The sequence below is a fragment of the Felis catus genome, chromosome B3 (genome assembly GCF_018350175.1).
Source record: "Felis catus isolate Fca126 chromosome B3, F.catus_Fca126_mat1.0, whole genome shotgun sequence".
Lineage (NCBI taxonomy): Eukaryota > Metazoa > Chordata > Mammalia > Carnivora > Felidae > Felis > Felis catus.
In genome coordinates this window covers 39608159-39631910 of record NC_058373.1, presented here as the reverse complement: position 1 = coordinate 39631910, position 23752 = coordinate 39608159, and the positions used below count along the sequence as shown (strand labels likewise).

Sequence of the window (23752 nt, the reverse complement as noted above, 5' to 3'; positions counted from 1 at the left end):
CAGAGCCCGAAGCGGGGCTCGAACTCACAGACCGCGAGATCGTGACCTGGCTGAAGTCGGACGCTTAACCGACTGCGCCACCCAGGCGCCCCGAAGTTATTTTTAGAACAAAGACCCCAGAGGGGAATTTGCTACATATTGCACAACTGTTTTCCAAAATGATCCCACGATTGTATATTGCTCTTAGCTACAGTCAGCATGGGTGTGCCAATTTCACTAAAACTTTTCTAGCACTGGGCATTATTGTCCACAAATGTATTTTAAGCATCTATTTTCTGAAACACATTGTGCTAGATGCTATAGGGTACCAAAAGGAGGCAGTCTGTATTCTAGAGAGATTTATAATCTAGTTGAGGAAACAGATTATAAGCATATAATGAACACCCTAATAACAGTTGATTGCAGGATATGGTGGGCTAAAGTTTGTTTTTCCACTTCGCCCATATTTTGTACCTTCTGGGTACTAGCACAAACCAAGCTGCAATAACAAAAAAGGGCCTTTCCTGCTGATTTTCTTTTCCATATTTAAGTTTTTGAATAGGTAATACTATCATATGACCCCAAATTTGACAAATGGAAAGGTCTATAGTAAAAAAAGATTCTCCTATCCTGCTCCTCCAATTCACCCAGTTTCCTTGATATAAAAACAAATACTATAGATAGATAGATCATTATTCCTCCCACTACTCCACTATTTTTATTTTTTTTTAATTTTTTTTTCAACGTTTATTTATTTTTGGGACAGAGAGAGACAGAGCATGAACGGGGGAGGGGCAGAGAGAGAGGGAGACACAGAATCGGAAACAGGCTCCAGGCTCTGAGCCATCAGCCCAGAGCCTGACGCGGGGCTCGAACCCACGGACCGCGAGATCGTGACCTGGCTGAAGTCGGACGCTTAACCGACTGCGCCACCCAGGCGCCCCTCCACTATTTTTAATACAAACGGGAGCGTACCAACTGTCTGCACCTGCAACCATGTATTCGGTTCAGAGAACCAGGACTTATCAGGCAGATCAAACTCAAGAGGGTGGAAAGGCCACTCCCCATACCCAAGTAAGGTTGAGCCTGAGGTGGGGTCATTCTGTACCTTTTTCTGAACTATGGATTAAGGGGAAGGGTCTTCTTTCTTTTTTCTTTTTCTTCTGTCAATGATTGGCTGCAAGGCCCACCCTCCTGGAATAGCTAGGAGGTTACAGATCTACTAACTGGGTTCATACGATGCCCCAGTGTGTGCCTGGATTGACCCAGTGAGTCTCCGGCTCCACTTTCAGCTTTGTGCTGTCTAGATAGACAAACATGATTTTGGTTCAGGATGTCTAGGAGCACCTGGGTGGCTGAGTCAGTTCAGCGGCTGACTTCTGCTCAGGTCATGATCTCACGGTTTGTGAGTTCCAGCCCTGCACCCTTTGGATCCTCTGCCTTCCTCTCTGCCCCGCCTCCCTCCTCTCAAAAATAAATAAACATTAAAAAAAAAAAAAAAAAAAAAAAAAAGGATATCTAGCTGGGTGATTCTGGGCGAGGCACAAAACAGCCAAATTCTACACTTCATTTTCTAAAACTTCTTCCACGAACAGAAGATTTTGTAAAAAGGTGAATAAGGAGAATGTGCATGATCCTTTGTCCAAAGCCAGAAAACAGCCTTAAGCACTGAATACATGCTTCATCCGTAGCAAGCACTCAGCAAATGCGTCCTGTGGCCTGAGAAGGGAGAGATGGCCCTGGCCCTGGGGCTAGGAAGGCTACATCTAGAAGGCAGGACACACAGGAAGTACTTAATTTGCATTTTTATTTGACTAGTATTATCATAAAACCCTTAGCCCTACTTAAGCTTGGCGGTGCTGCTTGGGTCTGCCTTTTTATACCCTCTCCTATCTTTTTGTTTTATAGTTTACCCTGATGCTACTCAGTACCCTCTCCATTTCAATTTTTTTCTTCATGGATTTCCCCTGGAGAGAGGAGTCCACAAGAGCTGGCCTCCTTGCAGGAAAATTTAGAAATAGCCAGTAAGATCATCAGAGAGGATGGAGTCTAACTCTCTCGTTTGATGGATATGGAAACTCAGGCCCAGAGAAGTTTCCAGTACATTACTGGTGTTCAGTTGAACCAGGCTGCATAGGCCCTCTTCCTTTGTATCTTTCTTAAGGAGGACCTGAAGCAAAATGTCCAGATTCATTCTTCTTGCTTATCAATAGCTCTCATCTTGGATGGAGGTCAGTTGATAAGCCTCAGGTTTCAAGAATGCTGGATTGAAATGATTTTATTTTTTATTACATACCTACCAGAATGGCTAAAATTAGAGAGACTGAAAATACCAAGGATATAAGGCAACTAGAACTTTCAAGAATTACTTGTAGGTATGTAAATTGATCAGAACACGTTGTAAAACTGCTTATCTCCTGTGTCAACTATACGGAAAAAAAAAAAAAAAAACCAAAACCAGGAACCAAAACCCCCCAAACTGCTTATCTACTAAAGCTCAACATACACCTACTCTATGACCTTGCATTTCTACTCCTATGTATTTATCCAAGAGAATTAAGCACATTTATACACTAAAAGATAATTACATAAATGTTGATTGCATTCCATTATTTATTTATAATAGCTAAAAACTGGAAACAATGCAAATGTCCTTCATCAAGAGAATGGATAATTTGTGGTATATTCATACAATGAAATGCAATACTGCAGATACCAACAAAAACCATTCCATTTACATGAAATTCAAGAACTGACAAAAGCTACTCTATGGTGAGAGAGGTCAGCATAGAAATTTGCGGGGTAGGGGCGCCTGGGTGGCGCAGTCGGTTAAGCGTCCGACTTCAGCTCAGGTCGCGATCTCGCGATCTCGCGGTCTGCGAGTTCGAGCCCCGCGTCGGGCTCTGGGCTGATGGCTCAGAGCCTGGAGCCTGCTTCCGATTCTGTGTCTCCTTCTCTCTCTGCCCCTCCCTCCTTCATGCTCTGTCTCTCTCTGTCTCAAAAATAATTAAATGTTAAAAAAAATTAAAAAAAAAAGAAATTTGCGGGGGGTGGGGGGAAAGATGGGAGGCAAAGGTGTATTGATATGAAAGAACCTCTGGGATGCTGGAAATGTTCCAGATCTTGAGCTAGGTGGTAATTAATTACACAGATATAAATGTAAGTAAATATTCAGCTTAAGCTAAACATTTAAAATTTGCTCATTTCCTGTATGCCTCAATTTTTTTTAATGCCCTATAATTGGGGGCACCTGAGTGGCTTAGTCAGTTGCGTGTCTGACCTCAGCTCCGGTCATGATCTTATGGTTCATGAGTTTGAACCTCTGCATTGGGCTCTCTACTGTCAGTGTGGAGCGCACTTCAGATCCTCTGTCACCCCTCTCTACACCTCCCCCTCTCATACTTGCTCTCTCTCTCTCTCTCAAAAGTAAATGAACATTAAGAAAAAAAGTGCCCTATGTTATGCTAAGTGAAATAAGCCATACAGAGAAAGACAGATACCATATGGTTTCACTCTTATATGGATCCTGAGAAACTTAACAGAAACCCATGGGGGAGGGGAAGGAAAAAAAAAGAGGTTAGAGTGGAAGAGAGTCAAAGCATAAGAGACTCTTAAAAACTGAGAACAAACTGAGGGTTGATGGGGGGTGGGAGGGAGGGGAGGGTGGGTGATGGGTATTGAGGAGGGCACCTGTCGGGATGAGCAGTGGGTGTTGTATGGAAACCAATTTGACAATAAATTTCATATATTGAAAAAAAAAGTGCCCTATATTGGATCTGCATTGTATTAAAGGCCATGCGATAAAAACACGTTTACCATTTCAAAAGCATTTTTTAAATTCAAGACTATCAAGTTTATTGCTTTCACCACCCCCCATACCCAGCAGATTACTTCACCTCCAACAGGTTTGTCTATTACCAGTTCCTCCTCACTGACAGGTGGACCTGCCAAGCACATATTTGATTTGGCTCCAGTTTAACAAACTTCTCTGACCCCCATGTGTCTGTGGGACATAGTACAAACACCTGATTGAAGCAAAGACTTTCTTATTTCATTTCCCATCTGCCTTTCCAGATCCAGGGTGACCTCTAGTCTCCATGTCCTTAACCCCCAGTACACAGAAGCTTCCATAGCTCTTCACCTTTGGACTCTGGCTCTATGCTTCCGCTGTCCTACCTCTGCTTCTTTCTCTATCAAATTTCCTTCTCACATTTCACTGTCCAGCTTTTAAGGATTCACTCTCAAATGTCCACCCATTGGGTTTCCAAAACCCTCATTTCCCACCTTCCTGCCTTTGTAAGTTCAGCACATTCACCATATGTAAAGCCCTCTGTATTTTATATGATCCACCCCTGAATTAAGTGTTTCCCAAGAGCCTGTCTCATTTCTTTTTTTTTTAAATTTTTTTAATGTTTATTCATTTTTGAGAGACAGAGCATGAGGAGTGAAGGGGCAGAGAGAGGGAGACACAGAATCGGAAGCAGGCTCCAGGCTCTGAGCTGTCAGCACAGAGCCTGACAAGGGGCTGGAACTCACGAACTGTGAGATCATGCCAGGAGCCCAACTGGGACGCTCAACTGACTGAGCCACCCAGGCGCCCCGAGCCCCTCTCATAGCTCTTCATCTCTGGATCCCTGTGCTCAGCACTTTGGTAAATAAATAGGTGCCAACAGAACTGAATTGTAAGTCTCATTTTTGTCCCAGACTTCTGGTTTTCATAGTAATGTTGCTTCCTATTAAACACTTCACTGCAGCAGACTTAGGGATGAAAGTGGATACAGACAAGATAGCTTAAATTAGACATAAACTAGTGTTGTATCTAGTCTGGGTCCCTTACTTTAAGAGAGAAAAGTCTCCTGCTCTGGCCAATAGGATAGCCACTATTATGTCGCTGTTTAAATTAATTAGACGTTGGGGCGCGAGTGGCTCAGTCAGTTAAGCTTCCGACTTCAGCTCAGGGCATCATCTCCCGGTCTGTCTGTGGGCGCTGTGCTGACAACTCAGAGCCTGGAGCCTGCTTCAGATTCTGTATCTCCCTCTCTCTCTGCCCCTCCCCCATTCACACTGTGTCTCTCAAAACTGAATACATATTTAAAAATAAATTAATTAGAAGTAAATAAAATAGAAAATTCAATTTCTCGGTCTCACAAGCCACATTTCAAGTACTCAAAGTCTCATGTGGCTGGTGGCTACCAAAATCGAACAGCGCAGAATGTAACATTTCCATCACCGCATAAAGTTCTATGAGACTGCGCTGAAAATTTCGGGCCTTTACATTTTCTCTTCCCTCTTAGAACACCCTTCCACCCTCTTCCCATACTCCTTCCCCTATAATATCATCATTCTTATTGTGTCTGTAATTACAGGATTTCGGGACAGCAGGGACTGTGTCTTACTGCTTTAGCTCCAGTGTTTAGCTTCGAAGCCCAGCGCAATTAATAAGCTCTCAGTAAACGTTGAAATAAATAGGTGATAGAACGGGGTGATCTTCCAGATAACATCAGTCCCAATCCCTTTCTCACGCTGATCAGTTCTTTATGAGTCTCCAGAACTTTTCATTTTTAAGCCTATCTTAAAGCATCGCCCCGGAGAAGAGGGGAAAGGGCCTTGCATGCACCTGCTGACTCCCAACTCCCCAAACCGCTGTATCAAGCTGTGGCGTCACTCGTGCTGGGCCCGCCCCTTCCCACTTCTGCGCCCCGTGCCGCCCCCGCCCTGCTCGCGCCAAGGTCTAGAGCTCGCGCCACCGCCCCCCTCCCCCGTCATTGCGCAGGCGCAGCCTGCGAGCGTGGGGTGTCTCGAGGTTGGCGGCTGCCGGCGCTCAAGAGCGCAGGGGTTTGTGGCCTGCGTTCGACCGGCACCAGTCTCTCACTATCCGAGGCAGCGAGGCGCAGCGATCCGTCTCCCCGCGCCCCGTGCGGTGTGGCCATGGAGAATCAGGTGCTGACGCCTCACGTCTACTGGGCTCAGCGACACCGCGAGCTGTATCTGCGCGTGGAGCTGAGTGACGTACAGGTAAAGGCCGCTGCGGGCGGCGGGACGAACGCGGGGTCGCAGCTCCCGGGACCCGCCGATCCCCGCCACTCTCTTTGTCCCAGTGCGCGCTGGAGAGCCTGCAGTGCACCAACGGGTTCGGCGACGCGGTGCACTTTCGGCGTCCAGGCCCGGGCAGGAACTGGCCCTGGTCGAGGCGCACCCGCACACCACGGGCCTGGGGCGCGACCCCCTGAAGGCTGCAGGTACCTTCGGGTGCTGCGTGAGTCCTGCGCGGGTCTCAGAGGCTGCCCGGGCCTTCTCTTTGTTCGCAGTCTGAGGCCTGATGGAGCCCGAGCCCGGCCTTGGAGGCCTGGCCGCCGGGGTTCGAGTTCGCCAAGGCCCTTGGAGACGTGGGATGAGCTCGTTGGGCCAGGGGTTCAGAGTGACCGTGGCTTGCTAGGACGCCTGGCGTTCGCCTGAGAGGTCCAGCTGGGCCTGTCCGAGGTTCACAAGGCCCGCCGCTGCCCCAGAGGGGCCACACCCACCTTCCAACCGTTCAGTGATGGAAATCATTCTTGTTAATTTTAATTTTAAAATCCGGGGGACCCCGAGAAAGTGATTTCCGCCCCTATTCTGAAGGCTATGAGCTCAGGTTTGAGGAGTTGCATAGAGAACTTAAAAATTAAGTTACATCGAACATTTATGTTTGATTTCCTTAGCCTCCTCCATGAACAAGCTGTTGTCCCCTAAATGGTGGAGATCCCAGGACCTGTGTAGCCTCTGCCTCTGTCCAGAGCATCCGGGATTCCAGTCTTTGAGAAACTGGAGTTTTCAGTCTGGAATGTTCTTTCCCCAGTCATCCTTACTCCCTACTTCTCCCTGATATCTGTGGCAATTCGTAACCTCCTTCACTCCACTCAGCTCACTGCCTCTGAGTCAGGCGTTTGTGCTTCTGTCCCTCTGCCTGCCTGGCATATTGTCTTGTGAAGTGCGTGTAGGGGCTCTTTCAGTGTAGATTTGAATTTGTTGAGTTGAATCTGTTTCTGGAATTTAAACCTGTTTTCCCGTTGAAAGATAAAGACAATACTGGCCAGAATGCCTTTAAATAGGATGTGACATTGCATGGTGTGTCATTTAATGTATTAAACCAGACTGAATTATATTTTTGCATCAGAAGATGAGTAAATGTTCCGTGCTCTTCAGGGTGTTGTAATAAAGAAGGAAACAAACAAAATCTTTGTTGATGGGAATCAAAGTCCCCATTTGGAGAGGGTTCTCACTCAATAAGTGTGGAATGTGTGTTAGTTATGACAGTCTCTTGTTAAAAAGTATTTAGTCAAGCATTATGTAGACCAGTTAAACTCAGGCCCTGTCCTCTCTAGATGTTATCATGTAATAAGGATGTACTATTCTGGGATAGTTTTGAAGCTGCAAACACTAAAGGTGTTTAAGGGCATAAGGGGGTGGTGGGGGAAAGAAATGGAAATTAGTTGGACAAATGAAAGAATGCATCATACTTATGTTTGTCTTAAGAGATCTCAACCTCTTAGTTAAGAAGTATGAACACATGTTTATCACACTTGGTATGTTTAGAAACACGAAAAGTTTACATTTGAAATGTCTTATAGGGGGCACCTGGGTGGCTCAGTTGGTTAAGCGTCTGACTCCACCTCAGGTCATGATCTCACAGTTTGTGAGTTCAAGCCCCACGTCAGGCTCTGTGCCTGGAGCCCACTTCGAGTTCTGTGTCTCTCCTTCTCTCTCTGCCCCTCCCCTGCCCCTGCTCACACTGTGTCTTTCTCAAAAATAAACATTAAAAAAAAAGTGTTATAGATAAGGAAATGTAAAGGTGGAGGAAGAAAATGGAAGTTTCTTTTGGATAGAGAATCCTTTTATGTTTGGGAAAAAATACATTTTTCCTCCAAAAGCAACATGTTAGTACCGTTCGTAAAAGAAATCCTCTACCTTGTGTGGGGTACTAGAGATTTATAAAGATGAGTCAGATAGTCTCAGCTTTCCAAGGGCATACTGTCTAGAAGAAGCATATTATCTTATATAAACAAAAAGTTTTGTGTATGGGTATGTTTATTGGTAGAATTAGAGTTGACTATGAACCAGGTCTCCTTTAACCTGGTGTTAAAGGAATTTGTTACCTCTCTTTTGTTTAGTTAGACATGACCTTCATAATGAGATGAAGTGTTCTTTTCAAACTGAGATTGGAAGAACTTTCCAGAAAGAGAAAGGCATGAACTTTTGGGTTTTCTGACTTGTACCGTGTCAATGCATGACAGCCAAAGACTGCCAGAGAAACACCTCTAGTTGAACAGGTTGGGCTTATTATTCATTCCAGCAAGGAGAGCATAGCCCATGGGGGACAATGGTGTCTCATTAAGGGGGTTGGAACTGATTGTAGGATTTGGATGCTGTCAGAAAACAGGGACAATTCTGTGGTTGGTTATCTGAATACATCTTATCTGTTGGGAGGAGAGACTAGCAAAAGAATAAAAGTAATTGGTAGAGAAGTAGCATTCATTTTGGCCAAGAGAGAAAGGGTGTCTGGTATTTTGTGGGTAGCGTAGTGGCCATGTTTTTGTCTGTGCTTACCCAAAATTATGAAATGACCTTTGTCTCATTTCATTAACGTTTCATAATAACCTTGTCCAAGGTTGGTATTCTGTGCCATTATGCCTAATAGGAGAATAATGTGGCCAAGCTGTGACAGGCCACCCTCTGAATGTCAGGGGCTGCCCTTTCTTTTTAATTTCTCACTTAACTGCCCAGTGCAGGGCTGTGGACCTGTGATTCAGGGTCCGAATGAAGCAATGCACTTATTCAGTGAAAACCATTTGCAGCATGCCTACTACTCTTATCTCATTAAGCTAGGTGCTGGGTTTTTGGACAGCTCTCTCTTGCTCCCTGCTTTCTGCCATGTTTCACAGCTTCTATGTTAGTGAGTTTTAGTGTTGAATTCCAATTTGGGGGCAGCAGCTCCCCTCCCCTCCCTTTCTAAGACACAAAGAACTGTCCAGTTTTCATGTCTCCATTCTGTCTTTGGAGGGACAGGGTTAGTGGCTGCGGAGAAACCACTACTGATGTGAGGAGGAATAGTATACAGTAAAGGCTTCAAGTGCAGCATTGTCTGAGTTTGAGGTAAGCAGTAGCAAAGATGCCAGCTGGAGTCCAGGGGGCTAGGGCAGAGTCCTTTTCACAACAGTGTTTATTTTCAAGATAAGCATAACATACAGGTTTGTGCCAGACACGGCAACTGTAGTTGTTAGAGCATTTGTTCATTTATCAAGGTTTTTGTTTGTTTTAAAGTTATATGGGAACAAAGTGCATACCTCTGTCCGGGAGCTGTTTGGCAGATACTGTTGTTGTCCTTACTTGATAGACAGTCTGGTAGAAAGAGTGGTAACTGAAGACATGAGGGTGGGTTCTTGCTCTTGTACTTACCGTCTAGGGGCCGTGGATAATTCACTTAACCCTTATGTGTCTCAGGTTCTTCACACAAAGTTTGAATACCCCTCGTTCACAGGATTTTTTTTAAGTTTGAATTGGATCATGGATTTGAAAGTGTTTTGTAAATTCTAGTTTGCTATTCAAATGAAAGGGATAATATTGTGATGTTAAACCTTAGATGGGAGAAACCAAAGAGCAGTAGAACAAGGTAGAGTCTATTAGCAAAGTTATCCGTATATGGTATCACACGTATTCTACGACAGAGGTGGCTTTGCGTATTAATAGGGGAAAGGATGAACAATTCGGGAAATTATTTGGGGATGATTGGTAATCCAGATAACAAAATGAGGGGCCCCTGGGTGGCTCAGTCTGTTCAGCATCTGACTCTTGATTTTGGCTCAGGTCAGGAGCCTGCTTAAGATTCCCTCTCTCCCTCTGCCCCTCTCCCCTGTTTGCACACACTCTCTCTCTCCAAAATAAAAAATAAGAAACCCCCAAACAACAACAGCAATGGCAACAACAACAACAAAACACAGATAGCAAAAAGATAAAATAAGATCTTGCCTTATGTCACACACAAAAGTTAATTCCAGGTGGGTTAATGACCTGAATGCAAAGCAAAACTACTAAAGGAAGATATAGGAGACTGTCTTTACGGTATTGGACCAGAGAAGAATGTGTTAAATAAGACACACAAAGCATAAACCCTAAAGATTAACAAATTTAAGACAAACCTGAAGAAGATATCTACAGCACATATCACCGACAAACGATTAACGTCGGAAATATATAAAGAACCACTACAGATCAATTAGGAAAAGACATATTACCCATTAAAAAGGGGGCAGAAAATATAAGCAATTCAGAGTAAAAGGAAACAAGAATGGCCAGTATACCTGAGAAGATGCTTGATCTTAGTTATAATCAGGGACATGTAAACTGAAGGGATAGTGTTTGTTAGTAAACCAATATTTCTTAGATTGGGAGAGATGAAAAGTCTAACATTATCAGTTGTTGGTGAGATTGTTCAGCAATGGGACATTTTTATACAACTCCCCCTCTGTCAAAGACCACCAGAAACACCTTGTTTTAACAAGTGGCTTTATTGCTTGTTTCAATGAGGGAGAACACGTATTGTGGAATCTTGGGGTATCTCAGTAAGGGGGTGTTAGAAATAAGTGATAATAGAAATCCCAAACTTGGATGTTTGGGAAAGGGTCTAAGGAAGTAGGGATTCATTTTAGATTCGATGCTGTAGAAAATGGGGACATTTCTATGATTGGATATTTTGCGGATGGCATAGTGACCTGTTCTTAAGGCACAATTATGAGTTGACCTTACTTTGTGTCATTTTATCATGGTCTCAGAGAAACCTGAGGTCAGCTGGTTTTATTTGAGACTATTTGTGTAGGAGAGCAAAAATGGCTTTGCTGTGAGCTTTAGAACAGCTTGTAATAATTTTGAGATCTAGCTGTGAATGTCAGATCAGTTTCAGCTGTCAGGGCTGCTTATTTTCTTTTTTTAAAAACAGTTTTAAAAGTCCTAAATATCTTTGCATGTATAGTTCACTCTTCTGTACATGTAAGTTTAAGCAAAATAAATTAGTGAAATTATTTCTAAACCATCTTCATATTTTAGAACGCACTCTTCTGAATCACCTTCAGCTCAGAGATGTCACTGTCCCTGCTTTTCCACATGGTATCATCCTCTGTGCCATTAAGAGGACCAGAAATGCAGCATTTCTGAGAGAGCGCTCTACATGAGCATTGTTTTTTTTCAAGTCATCAGGACCTATTTATAAGTTTTGATGCGGGCACTTCTTGATGTTACCAGAAGACGTCAACAGAACATTTCCAGAATAGAATCAGGACTCCTACTCCTTCCTCAAATGGCCTGCAAGTGGTTTGTTGACTGAAAAACTGAGTTACACCCGTGTCGCCATGCCATCTGGAACAATAGCCAAATTCACATGTTCAGCCAGTGACAACCACGTCATGGCTGCCACTTTACCAGAGCACTTGTAAGGTGCCACTATCTATGGTAGTATATATCCTGATTTTGGAGATTTTAAATGTGAAAAAAATGTGCACTTCAGAATTGCTGAAATATAGCAGAGTTTGGAGTTGTCAGTTAATAAGTTGTAGTATTTAAATTCCTGAGACAGGATGAGCTCACCCAGGTAGAGACTGTAGATCAAAGGTTACCAACTCAAATGCCCAAAATACCGCGTAGCGATTAGGAGCCTGGGTGTCTCTTTTTGCCTCGATTTGAATCTCGGTTTTGCCACTTGCTGATCGTGTTATCCTGGGCAAGTTACAAAGCCTCTGTAAGCCTTAGTTTCCCATTTGTAAAATCGTTGTAGTAGTACCTATTTAAAATTTTTTTTTTCAACGTTTATTTATTTTTGGGACAGACAGAGACAGAGCATGAACGGGGCAGGGGCAGAAACAGAGGGAGACACAGAATCGGAAACAGGCTCCAGGCTCTGAGACATCAGCCCAGAGCCTGACACGGGGCTTGAACTCACGGACCGCGAGATCGTGACCTGGCTGAAGTCGGATGCTTAACCGACTGCGCCACCCAGGCGCCCCAGTAGTACCTATTTTATAGGGCTTTGTGTGTTTCTGCGTGTGAGCTAGTAATGTGAAACACTTTAAATGATACCTGGCAGGGGCACTTGGGTTGGCTCAGTTGGTTAAGTGTTGGACTCTTGGTTTTGGCTCAGGTCACGACCTCATGGTTCGTGGGTTTGAGCCCCGAGTCTGGCTCCGCACTGATAGTACGAAGCCTGCTTGAGATTCTCTCTCGCTCCCCTTCTCTCTGCCCCTCCCCTGCTCGTGTGTGTTCTTTCTCTCTCTCAAAATAAATAATAAACTTAAAAAATTTTTTTAAACAATATCTGGCATGTAGTGAGTGCCAGTAAATGTGAAGTGAACTGGGTGGGGAGTGTGGTCAGTTGGAAAGAATAGGGTTCATCTTACAGAGGGAGCTACTGTTGTGCAAGAATGCAGATCTGAGGTTGGCATCTAATTCTCTAATTTGTGAAAGATAAGCTGGAAATCCAGGTTTTTTTAATGAAAAAAAGTCATAGTTTTACACTGAAGTTATTGAACAAATGTATGTAAATGCCTACTGTGTGCTTGGGAGTCTTCTAGACTCAGATTCTGGGACTTGGGCATGAGCCAAGGCAGACGGAGGTCCCTCCTCTCATGAAGTTTATGTGCTGACACTGGTGGTGGTGGAAGAGTGATAATAGAAGTAAACAAGCTCATCGAATAGTTTGAGCTAATAGTGAATGTTACGGAGAAAGCCAAACAAGACAAATAGGAGAAAGAATCATGTGAACCGCCTCAGACTGGGTTGTCAGGGAAGCTGTCTGAGGAAGTGTCATGTGAGCAGAGACCTAAATGTGAAGAAGCCATGCAAAATGATGAGGACTGAATGTCACAGAGAGAGGGAACAGCTCCTGCAGAATCCCTGGGTGGGAAGTACTTGGTGGTGAATTCAGATGAAAAATTAATACATAAATAAAACAAAAATAATTTCTGCAGGCCATATAAAATATTGTGGGTGTAATTTGGCCCAATGCCAGTTTATGACAGAAAACTGATAGACATTAAAAACTGGTAGAGGGTCAGCTGGGTGGCTCAGTCAGTTAAGTGTCTGACTTTGGTTCAGGTCATGATCTCGCAGTTCGTGAGTTTGAGCCCCATGTTGGGCTCTGTGCTGGCAGCTCGGAGCCTGGAGCTTGCTCCGGATTCTGTGCCTCCCTCTCTCTCTGCCCCTCCCTTGCTCATACTCTGTCTCTCTTTCTCTCAAAAATAAATAAACGTTAAAAAAAATTAAAAACAAAAAAACTGATGGAGATAGGAAGCAGCCCAGGGTTGAGTCCTGAGCTACTCAGCCATTTAGAAGTTGAGCAGAGGAGAAAGAACAGCAAAAGATAGAGGAGTAGCCTGTGAGGCATAAAACCCAGTGTCCTGTGATATTCTAGATGCCAGGGGATAGGGGTGTTTCTGTGGGGTGTATTCAGCTGTGTCCAGTGATGCTCACAGGTTGAACATGTCTATTGGATTTGCCAGCATGGAGGTTATTGATCTTGATAATAACAGTTTCAGTGGAATGGCAGGGATGGAGGCTAGATCAGAGTAGATTTAAGAGTAAGTTTATGGTGAGGAAGAAGTAATAATTATAGATAACTTTTAAAGAAGTTTTTTCTGGGAGGGGGGAAGGGATGGGCGGAGAAATCAGTGGTGCAGCATTTTGGGGTTCAGAGATAAGAGGAAGGCTTTCTTTCTAAAAGATGTGGGCCTTGAGCTGCGTTGTTTTTAGAGAGCGCACAAGCAGGGGAGAGGCAGAGAGAAAGGGAGACACAGAATCGGAAGCAGGCTCCAGGCTGTGAGCTGTCAGTACAGAGCCCGATGTGGGGCTCCAGCCCACGACTGTGAGATCATGACCTGAGCTGAAGTCGAACGCTTAACCGACTGAGCCACCCAGGCACCCCGCGTTTTAAAGTGTAAGAAGAATTTGGATTCCAAAAAGGGAGATTGAAGGGGATATGTACTGTTATGTTTACCCAATTGAATATAATGCAGCTGTAAAAAGAACAAGTGAGGTCTGTATGAACTGGTGAGGGTTGGGTTAGGTGAAAAAAGCAGGTATGTGAGAATGTATATTATATGCTACCTTTAATGTAGAATGAAAGGGATACAAGAATATCTGGGTGTATTTACTTATTTTTTGGAAGACGTGTACGCATACGTATAAAGGAAAGATTAACCAGAAACTACTGAAATGGTTACCTACAGGTGGTGAGCGGGAATGTGGTAGAGGGAGATAGCTTTAAGACAGGACTTCTGAAGATCCATTTCTACAAAGTTTGACTTTTGGACAATGTGAGTATTTTACGTATTCAAAAATAGAACTCAATGAAAAAGAATACAATGGCAAATCTTGAAATTCAAAAGTAGAATCAAAAGGACCTAACTATATTTCAAGTGGATACCATAGCCATCCAGATGAGTAAGTTAATGCAAGTAACGATTGAACACAGTACTCTGGTTCTTTAGTAGAATACATTCTGAGAACAAAAAGAACTGCAAAAAAATGTTGTATTTTACTCAGTAGGTTTATTGTAAGTAAAAGTAGATATATAATTCAGAAACTTTTTGAGGATCACACAAATAAGTAAATAGGTTAATGCTATTAGGAACCAAGATTTTCACTGTAAGTAAAAAGATAAAAATGTTGAGTGACAGAAGATGAGAAGCTCTATAATAGTAAATTTGAATTGGAAATTGAAATATGACAATGTGATTTTAAAAATTCCTAGCTAGACACTAAAAATGAGCATTGAGTATACCTCAATGTGCCAGATCCTGTTTCCTGAGTTACCATTTCCCACTAAATGCGCTAAGGCTCCTTGAAGAAATGGCAGATTATTATAAGTCTGTGCTAGAGAAAAGTACAACATCCTCAAAGGCTACAAGGTCAAGTCAGAATAATATAGCAGCCAGTTTGAAGAGATTTCCACTGGCCAAATTTGTGATAATTTGAACATCAAAAAGAATAAGAATAGTAGTGGATTTTGGTAGAGAGGAGTAAAAAAGAAGATCCACCAGTTCATAGTGATAGTCAAAAAGAAATGAAGGTGGAGCTATGGGGGAGGCTGGGGGAAGGGGACAGGAGGTAGGCGTGGTTAAGCACCAGGGATCTGTAACTGTTCAGTATCTTGACTGTGATGGATAGAAGAACCTAAACTTGTAGTAAAGTTGTATAGAACTCACACACATACACACAAATGAATACAAGTTGAACAGGGAAACTATGAAGAAGTTGAGTGGATTGTATCAATATCAATATCCTGATTGTGATGTTATACAATATGTATAATTATGTATGTTATGTACAATATGTATACAATGTATAATTATGTAAAATATCATTGGGAGAAGCTGGGCAAAGAGTACAAAGGATCTCTCAGTGTTATTTCTTATAACTGCATGTAGATTTACAATGATCTCAATAAAAATTTCAATTTAAAATAAAAGAGGGAAGGGAGAGAGGGGAAAAAAGCTCTTCCTTACACAAGAATGCCAGCTTAAAAAAAAAAATGAAGGAATGATTGAATTAGAAAATCGTTGTGGAGCCTCCAAATCAGGCAAGGATTAACAGTGGGTGACAGCTGGAGGAAAGAGAGAATAGGAGATGACAGTTAGATTATTTACTAATTGCAAAAGAAAAAGTACCTTTACAGTAGAGGGTTCTGGCAGTCCCCGTCTCTTAATCAAATGATCAAACTTAGTATTGCCCATATGACAGTATTGGCCTCTTCTTATGATACCTTAAGAAGTATCCATATCAAAAAAAAAAAAAAAAAAAAAAGAAAAAGAAAAAGAAAAAAAAGAAGTGCCTATATCACTTATGAAGTATTCTTGTCAAAAATGGTTAATATGAAGGAATGTACAGACAAATCCAGGACATGATATATTTTCTAAGACAACTGCCATGGATTAAACATAATAAAAGTAGAAGTCTGTATTAGGTTAAGATAGACATTAAACAGTCAAATGGGATGTATGATCCTTGATTGGATTCTGGATTGGTTTTTTTAAAAAAGTATACATGTAGTAGTGGTTTAAAGGCACCCATATCAAGAGCTCAGTTGAGAGGTGGACTCTATTTTCTCTTCCTTTGAATCTGGACAGGTCCTGTGGCAGCTTAACTAGTAGAATGCTGCAGAATGATGCTGCAGTCAGTTCCAGACCTAACTTTTTTTAAGAGAACTGCCAGCTTATGCTTTCTCTCTCTTAGAACACTTGCTTATTGAGACATTCCTTCCCAGAACTCAGCAGCCCCACTGTAAGAAACCCAGATCACAGAGAGAGGTCACACACACAGGTACTCTGGTCAGCAGCCCTAGCTGAACTCCCAGATGACAAGCAACATCAACTCTGAGCCATGTGAGTGGATGTTCAGCCCAATATACTATATATAGGCCTAGCGAGCATCCCGGGGAGCCGTCCATCTAACCCCAGTCAACCTGCATAGTTTTGCTTCAAGCCTCCAAGTTTTGCGTTACAGTAGAGAACTGAAACAAGTAAACATTTTTTTTTTCAGACAGTTGTTTGAATATAAACTGGTTGTTAGATGATACAGAATTTTTGTTCTTAAGTATGAGAAAATTGTGGTAAGTATGTAAGAGAACATCGTCCTTTTTAGAAGAAGCGTGCTCAAATGTTTAGGGGTGAAGCGTCACGATGTCTGCAACTCATTGTGAGATGATTCAGAAAAATCATGTAGTAGAAAAAGCAAGTGTGATTAAATACAAGCAATTGATGAATGGCATATGAGTATTCATTACACTCTTTTTTTCCCCTCACTTTTTAAAGTGAACTTAAAAATTTCCAAAATAAAACATTGAGTTGAGACGCTTTTTGGCACGGATGCCCAACGCCCACCTCTATGTTTGCTAATTCACTTAGAAGGATTCATGGGATTCAGCATATGGTTGTACTCCTGGCTAAGGTTTATGACAGTGAAAGGGTATATGATCAGCAAAGGATAAAAACACAGTGGAGTGTGGAGAAATCCACGCACAGGGCTCCTCATCCTCCTCTTTCCTGTGAGGTTGTATACTTGAGTTGCTCTTTTTCCCAGCAGTGAAAAATGCAGTGACTTTTATGTAATGTTTCTGTCCATGGAAGCCCCTTACAGGTGCAGTATCCATGTACCAAAATTCTAGACTCCCAGAAGGAAAGTTGGTGTTCGTGTTCACCATTAATCACATTGTAAGCACAATCTAGGCACAGTGAACCAACTGTTAGGTGATGGAGGAAAGCCATGTTCCCAGATGCCAGCCAAGGGCTGATTTTGGAAACAGTCCCTTTTAAAGATAGCAGCCCCGTGGTTGCTATGTAACTTTTTTGTGCATATATTAATCACACACGTGCAAAATGAAATACAAATGGTTTAAATGAGATCTAAATGTCTAAAGGCTTAGGTAGCAGATAGTTCCCTGAACTCTGTAGCTCTGTCAGAAATTATGAAAATGGGATGCATTGATTTAACTTCAGTTCACTAGTTGTTGAGATAGTAGGAATTCAGAGATGAATAAGACACAGCCCCTGCCATCAAGGAGCTCAAGTCTAGAGGGGCCCATGCACCAATAAACAATAATTGCAGAACAGTGTGATAATTATTATAATGACAATAAAGACAAAGTAGTAAGGAAACTATTAATGTTGGGGGTGAGTAGGAGAGAAGAGGAATTAATATTTGGCCTGGATTTTGAAAGATGAATAGTATTCAACAGATAAGGAAGCTTACAAGGGCATTCTAGTCAGAGGAAGAAAAGCAACCGGAATATGAGTGCTTACTAGCTGCCAGACTGTGCATGTTACTGTTCAATTCTTGCAACAATTTTGTGAAAAAAGTGGTGTTACTGTTGTTTTAAAAATAATGATGGCTGCTGGGGTACCTGGGTGGCTCAGTTGGTTAAGCGTCTGAGTCTTGAATTGGCTCAGGTCATGATCTCAGGTTCGTGAGTTTGAGCCCCGTGTTGGACTCTGTGTTGTCAGTGCGGAGCCCACTTCAGATCCTCTGTCTCCCTCTCTCTCTGCCCCTCCCCCACTCACGTACGTGCGTGTGCGCGCGCGCGCGCGCTCCTGCTCTAAATAAAGTTAAAAAAAATAGTTGCTATGGATTTGAAAGTGAATGATAGAAATAAAAGTGGTGTAATTAGGATTTGAACTCAGGTCCATCTAACTTCAGAGTCACCTTTTGCCCTTGTCCCTAACCACTCCTCTTTTCATAAGCAAAAGTACAATTCTTCTCTAGTGAAAGATGGGCTAGGTTGTGCAGATCCTGAGAACAACTAAAAATATTCAGTGAAAATCTTAAAATCATCAAAGAGTGAACAGGTTAGAAATTAAAGTGGGAATTCTGGTAAAGCCGAATATAGAAACTGCTTTGCCCTGAGAACATTTGCTCAACTGAGTACACTTGAACTTTGCCTAACAGAGTGCAGGGGACAGAATAAGACCAAAGCCCATCGAATATGCAATATGTAACAGGAAACCCTTCTTCGCACAAACTACTTCAGAGGACTATACTCATAGGGTAGCGATGACGTAGAAGTAAGTCCATCCCATCCCCTCCTCCCCAGATGTCTTAGCACTGAGTAAAGTGGAGGAAAAGGTCCTTGAAGAGTTAAAATCATTAGTTGGCTCTTAAAAGATTATGTAGCTCAAATACACTGTACAGTTTTGGAGATCTAAAAATCCTCAAGTCATGAATTTAGTTTAAAGTGGCCTCAACTGGTAGAGCCCATAGGTGCCTGGCAGAAGCAAATGCAGATCCCTGTGGTATAGCGATGCTGATACCAGATAAGAATTTTAGACAAAATGTATTTTTAGAGACTGAATGGTCAGTTCATAATGATAGAGGTTTCAGTTCACCAGGAAGGCAAAACAGTATTATATGTAACTAACGTGGCTTCAGTATTATGTAAAGTAACAGAAGTACAAGGACAAATAGACGTTTACAGTAGTGTGATTTCTCAGTAATTGATAGAATAACAAGGTAAAATTCAGTAAGGATATAGATTATGTGAGTAAATAGTTACCAGTAAACCCAGTAGACATATGTAGAACCCTGTGTCTAACAATTCTAGAACACACATTCAAGTACACTCAGAACATTTACACGATTTGATTGTATACTGCTTCCTAATGCAAGTCTCCACAAATTTGAGAGGGTTCAAATCACACAGAGAATATCCTCTGACCACAATGCAGTTGAGGTAGAAATTGATAATAAGATGACTAGAAAATCTCATGTATTTTGGAAATTAAATACTTCTTAGTAACCCACGTATCAAGAAAGAAACAGTAATGAGTATTAGAAAATATGTTAGACGGGGCGCCTGGGTGGCGCAGTCGGTTAAGTGTCCAACTTCAGCCAGGTCACGATCTCGCGGTCCGTGAGTTCGAGCCCCGCGTCAGGCTCTGGGCTGATGGCTCAGAGCCTGGAGCCTGTTTCGGATTCTGTGTCTCCCTCTCTCTCTGCCCCTCCCCCGTTCATGCTCTGTCTCTCTCTGTCCCAAAAATAAATAAACGTTGAAAAAAAAAATCTTTAAAAAAAATAACCTTATTTAAAAAAAAAAAAAAGAAAATATGTTAGACTGAATGATAATGAAAATAATAATTCAAAGCTTGAGAGATGCAACAAAGTAGAGGTTGGCAGGAAATTTATATTCTTTTTTTAAAAAATTGTAGTTGACAGGGGCTTGGCTGAGTGTCTGACTCTTGATTTTAGCTCAGGTCATGATCTCACGGTTCGTAGAATCAGCCCTGCATCGGGCTCTGCACTGACAGCGCAGAGCCTGCTTGGGGTTCTCTCTCTCTCTGCCCTGTTCCCCCTCAAAATAAATACATAAACATTTAAAAAGTTCTTAAATCTTAGCATTTTCTTTCTTTCTTTCTTTCTTTCTTTCTTTCTTTCTTTCTTTCTTTCTTTCTTTCTTTCTTTCTTTCTTTCTTTCTTTCTTTCTTTCAGATAAATACCCAGCAGAAGAGTCGCTGGATTGTATGGTAGTCCTATTTTAATTTTTTGAGGAAACTCCATACTGTTTTCCATAGTGGCTGACCAATTTACATTCTCACCAACAGTACATGAGGGCTCCCTTTTTCCACATCCTCACCAAGATGTTTTTTTTTTTTTTTCTTTTGGATAATAGCCATTCTGACAGGTGTGATGTGATAATCTCATTGTACTTTTGATTTGCATTTCCCTGGTGATTAGTCATGTTTAGCATCTTTTCATGTGTCTGTTGGCTATCTGTATGTCTTCTTTGGAAAAATGTCTATTCATATCCTGGGCCCCTTTTTTAAATTGGATTTTGTTTCTGTGTTGAGTTGTATATGAGTTCTTGATATATTTTGGATATTAATCCCTTATGGGATATATCACTTACAAATGTTTTCTCCCATTCAGTAAGTTGCCTTTTTGTTTTGTTAATGGTTTCCTTCACTGTGCAAAAGCTTTCTGGTGTGATGTATTTGTTTGTTTTTGCTTTTGCTGTCCTTGCCTGAAGAGACAGATGTAAAAAGTATTTCAAAGATGAACGTCCAGGAATTTACTGCCTATGTTTTCTTTTAGAAGTTTTATTGTTTCAGGTCTTACATTTAAATCTTCAACCCATTTTGAGTTTATTTTTGTGTATGGTATAAGGAAGTGGTCCAGTTTCATTCTTTTACATGTAGCTGTCCAGTTTTCCTGACACCCTTGATTGAAGAGACTGTCCTTTTCTCATTGCATATTCTTGCCTCCTTTGCCATAGATTAATTGACCATGGAAGCTTGGGTTTATTTCTGGGTTTTCTATTCTGTTCCATTGATCTGTGTCTATCTTTGTGCCAGTACTCTACTGTTTGGTTACTATAGCTTTGTAGTATAGTTTGAAATCAGGCAGCATGATGCCTCCTGCTTTATTCTTCTTTCTCAAAATTGCTTTGGCTATTTGGAGTCTTATTGTGGCTCTGTACAAATTTTAGGATTATTTATTCTAGTTCTGTGAAAAATGCCATTGGTATTTTGATAGGGATTGCATTTAGTCTGTAGATTGTTATTGGTAGTATGGGCATTTTAATAATGTTAATTCTTCCAATCTATGAGCCTGGAATATCTTTCCATTTATTTACATCATCTTTCAGTTTTTTTCACCTGTGCCTTACAGTTTTCAGAATCCAGGTCTTTTCCCTCCTTGGTTAAATTTATTCCTAGGTATTTTATTCTTTCTGATGCAAGTGTAAATGAAGTTGTTTTCTTAATTTCCATTTCTGATAGTCCATTATTAGTGTATAGAAATGCAGCAGATTTCTGTATATTGATTTTGTATCCTGCAATTTGATGGAATTCATTTATTAATTCTAGTAGTTTTTTTGGTGGAGTCTTTAGAATTTTCTGTATTTATTAGCTTCATGTTATCTGCAAATAGTGACAATTTTACTTCTTTTTTTTAACCAATTTGGATGCCATTTATTTATTTATTTAGTCTGATTTCCAGTACTATGTTAGATAAAAGTGGGGACAGTGGGTGTCCTTGTCTTCGTGATCTTAGAGAAAAGCTTTCAGCTTTTCGTCATTGAGTATGACATTAGCTATGAGTTTGTCTTATATGGCCTTTTTTATGTTGAGGTGTATTCCCTCTGTACACTCTTTGTTGAGAGGTTTAATCATAAATGATGATAAATTATATCATTGTATTTATCATTGGATGTTGGATTTTGTCAGATGCTTTTTTTTATCTATTGAGATGATCATGTATGTGGCTTTTATCCTTCATTCTGTTAATGTGGTGTATCATGTTGATTGATTTTAGTATATGGAAACATCTTTGCATCCCTGGAATCAATCTCAATCATGGTGTATGATCCTTTTAATGTACTGTTGATTTAAGTTTGCTAATATTTTGTTGAAAATTTTTGTTTCTGTATTTATCAGAGATATTGGTCTGTAATTGTGTGTGTGTGTGTGTGTGTGTGTGTGTGTGTGTGTGTGTGTGTGTGTAATCTCTTTTCTCTGGTTTTGGTATAATGGTAATGCTGGCCTCACAGAATAGGTTTGGAAGCGTTTCTCCTCTCCAAGTTTTTGGAATAGTTTCAGAAAGATAGGTATTAACTCTTCTTTAAATGTTTGGTATTTACCTGTGAAGCCATCTGGTCCTGGACTTTTGCTTGTTAGTTTTTTTGGCTGCTGATTCAATTTTATTCATTTTTCCTTCCAAGTGATTTAGAGTATAGGAAACATACCCAGTTTGGGCAAGAAGTGACCTCGGTAGGAAATTTACCTCCAGACATTCTAGAACTTTAGATTTAATGAGAACAGCTATATCAAAACCCTGTTTCCGTTACTGAGGGACTATGTCCCTGGAAGTGTAGCCTCTTTTACTGAGGTTTCCTAACTGCCTCTTCCTGTGAAAGAGAAGATCATCTAGATTTTTAGCTCCTTTCCATGAGCATCTCAGCCTGAAGTCTGTACTCCCACTAGGGAGGTTCTTAACATAAAGCTCGGCCCAGTTGCTCGCCCCCACCCACCCCAGCCTTCGTTCTTTCCCTTTTCTTAACACTCTTGGCTGTGAATAGAGCCTGCAGGCTCCCACTCCCCATGAGTATACCCCCTCTCCAACCTTCTCTCTGTCTTGTCGGTTTCCTTCAATGCATGATGGAGCTCTCAGCACAGGGAATGAGCCTACAGGGGAAAAATTAAATGAATTAGTTATGTCACTGGAAACACGCTGCTCCCTGATTATTAACTTTGAGCTGGGAGGTAGGAGGTGAGTAGTTTCTTATCCATTGATAAAAGAGTTTCACTTTAAGTTATGAAGTTAAAGGCACATATCAACTTCTGGGAATAAGTGAACAATTTGGAGAATTTAATCTCTTCTAGTGTTGGTTTGGATGGGGGTTAAGAGCATGAGGAGCATGAGGTGAGGGCACTGTACATTTCAATTTGAACCAATCTCCTGTGACTGTCAGCCCTTCTCTCTACTTGTTGGAATTAATTGACTCTTCATGTTGCATTATAGGCCCCACCTTTGGTGAAACTTGCCCCAGCCATTCGATTCTTGAGCTTGCTCTTTTATTAGTGCCCATAATACTCACTGCTTTTTACTACTCTCTTGGTTTTGAGCATATGTTATTTGATACTATTTGATATCTTCTCACAGGAAATGACTCATCTGTTCCACTAGATTCTGTGCCTCCACAGCTCAGGGACTGAGTCTTGGAGATCTGCGTATTCCCGGGAAGCACCTCACATAGCACCTTGTGCCATTTGCCATTAGCAGAACGAACTGACTCAGTATCTGATAGTTCTGCACAGTGAGAACAGTTTAGGGTTCTTCTTGCAGCAGCCTGCAATCTCAGATGGGTACAGATAGGCACGGAGAAATCCCGTACAGAGCTGTGAATAAACAACTAGATGTATTTTCTGGAGGAGGCGTAGGTAGGAGGTCAAGTCCCTAAGGGGGAAGGATGGAGGGAAGTTAGCCCGGTGTTAATTTCATTTTTCTCCTATTAAAATGCCCTTCTTGCATCCTTGGTCTCTTTTCACAGAATCCTGCCATCAGCATCACTGAAAATGTGCTGCATTTCAAAGGTCAGTATCCGGGCAAATGCTCCCCGCTTTCTACACAGCTACAGAGGCGTGGTGGTGGTTTCTTTTTCTTTTTGTCTGTTTGTTTTATTCACTTTCTATTGATGCTCACCTCTCTGCTGCTCTTGGGGTAAACTAGATTGTTTTGAAATACATGATTGAAAAAGTCAAAGAACTTATTT

General features: G+C 41.7%; 1 protein-coding gene across 1 annotated transcript in view; it reads left to right on the top strand.

The window, feature by feature from the left end:
* The first annotated feature begins 5739 nt into the window (after positions 1-5739).
* The window catches only part of HACD3 (3-hydroxyacyl-CoA dehydratase 3), a 38900-nt gene continuing 20887 nt past the window's right edge, over positions 5740-23752 (top strand). The window contains exons 1-2 of the mRNA XM_003987030.6: positions 5740-5994; positions 23531-23573. Coding sequence (XP_003987079.1) covers positions 5908-5994; positions 23531-23573 — 130 coding nt within the window. The 5' untranslated portion in view covers positions 5740-5907. The remainder of the gene's footprint in view (positions 5995-23530; positions 23574-23752) is intronic.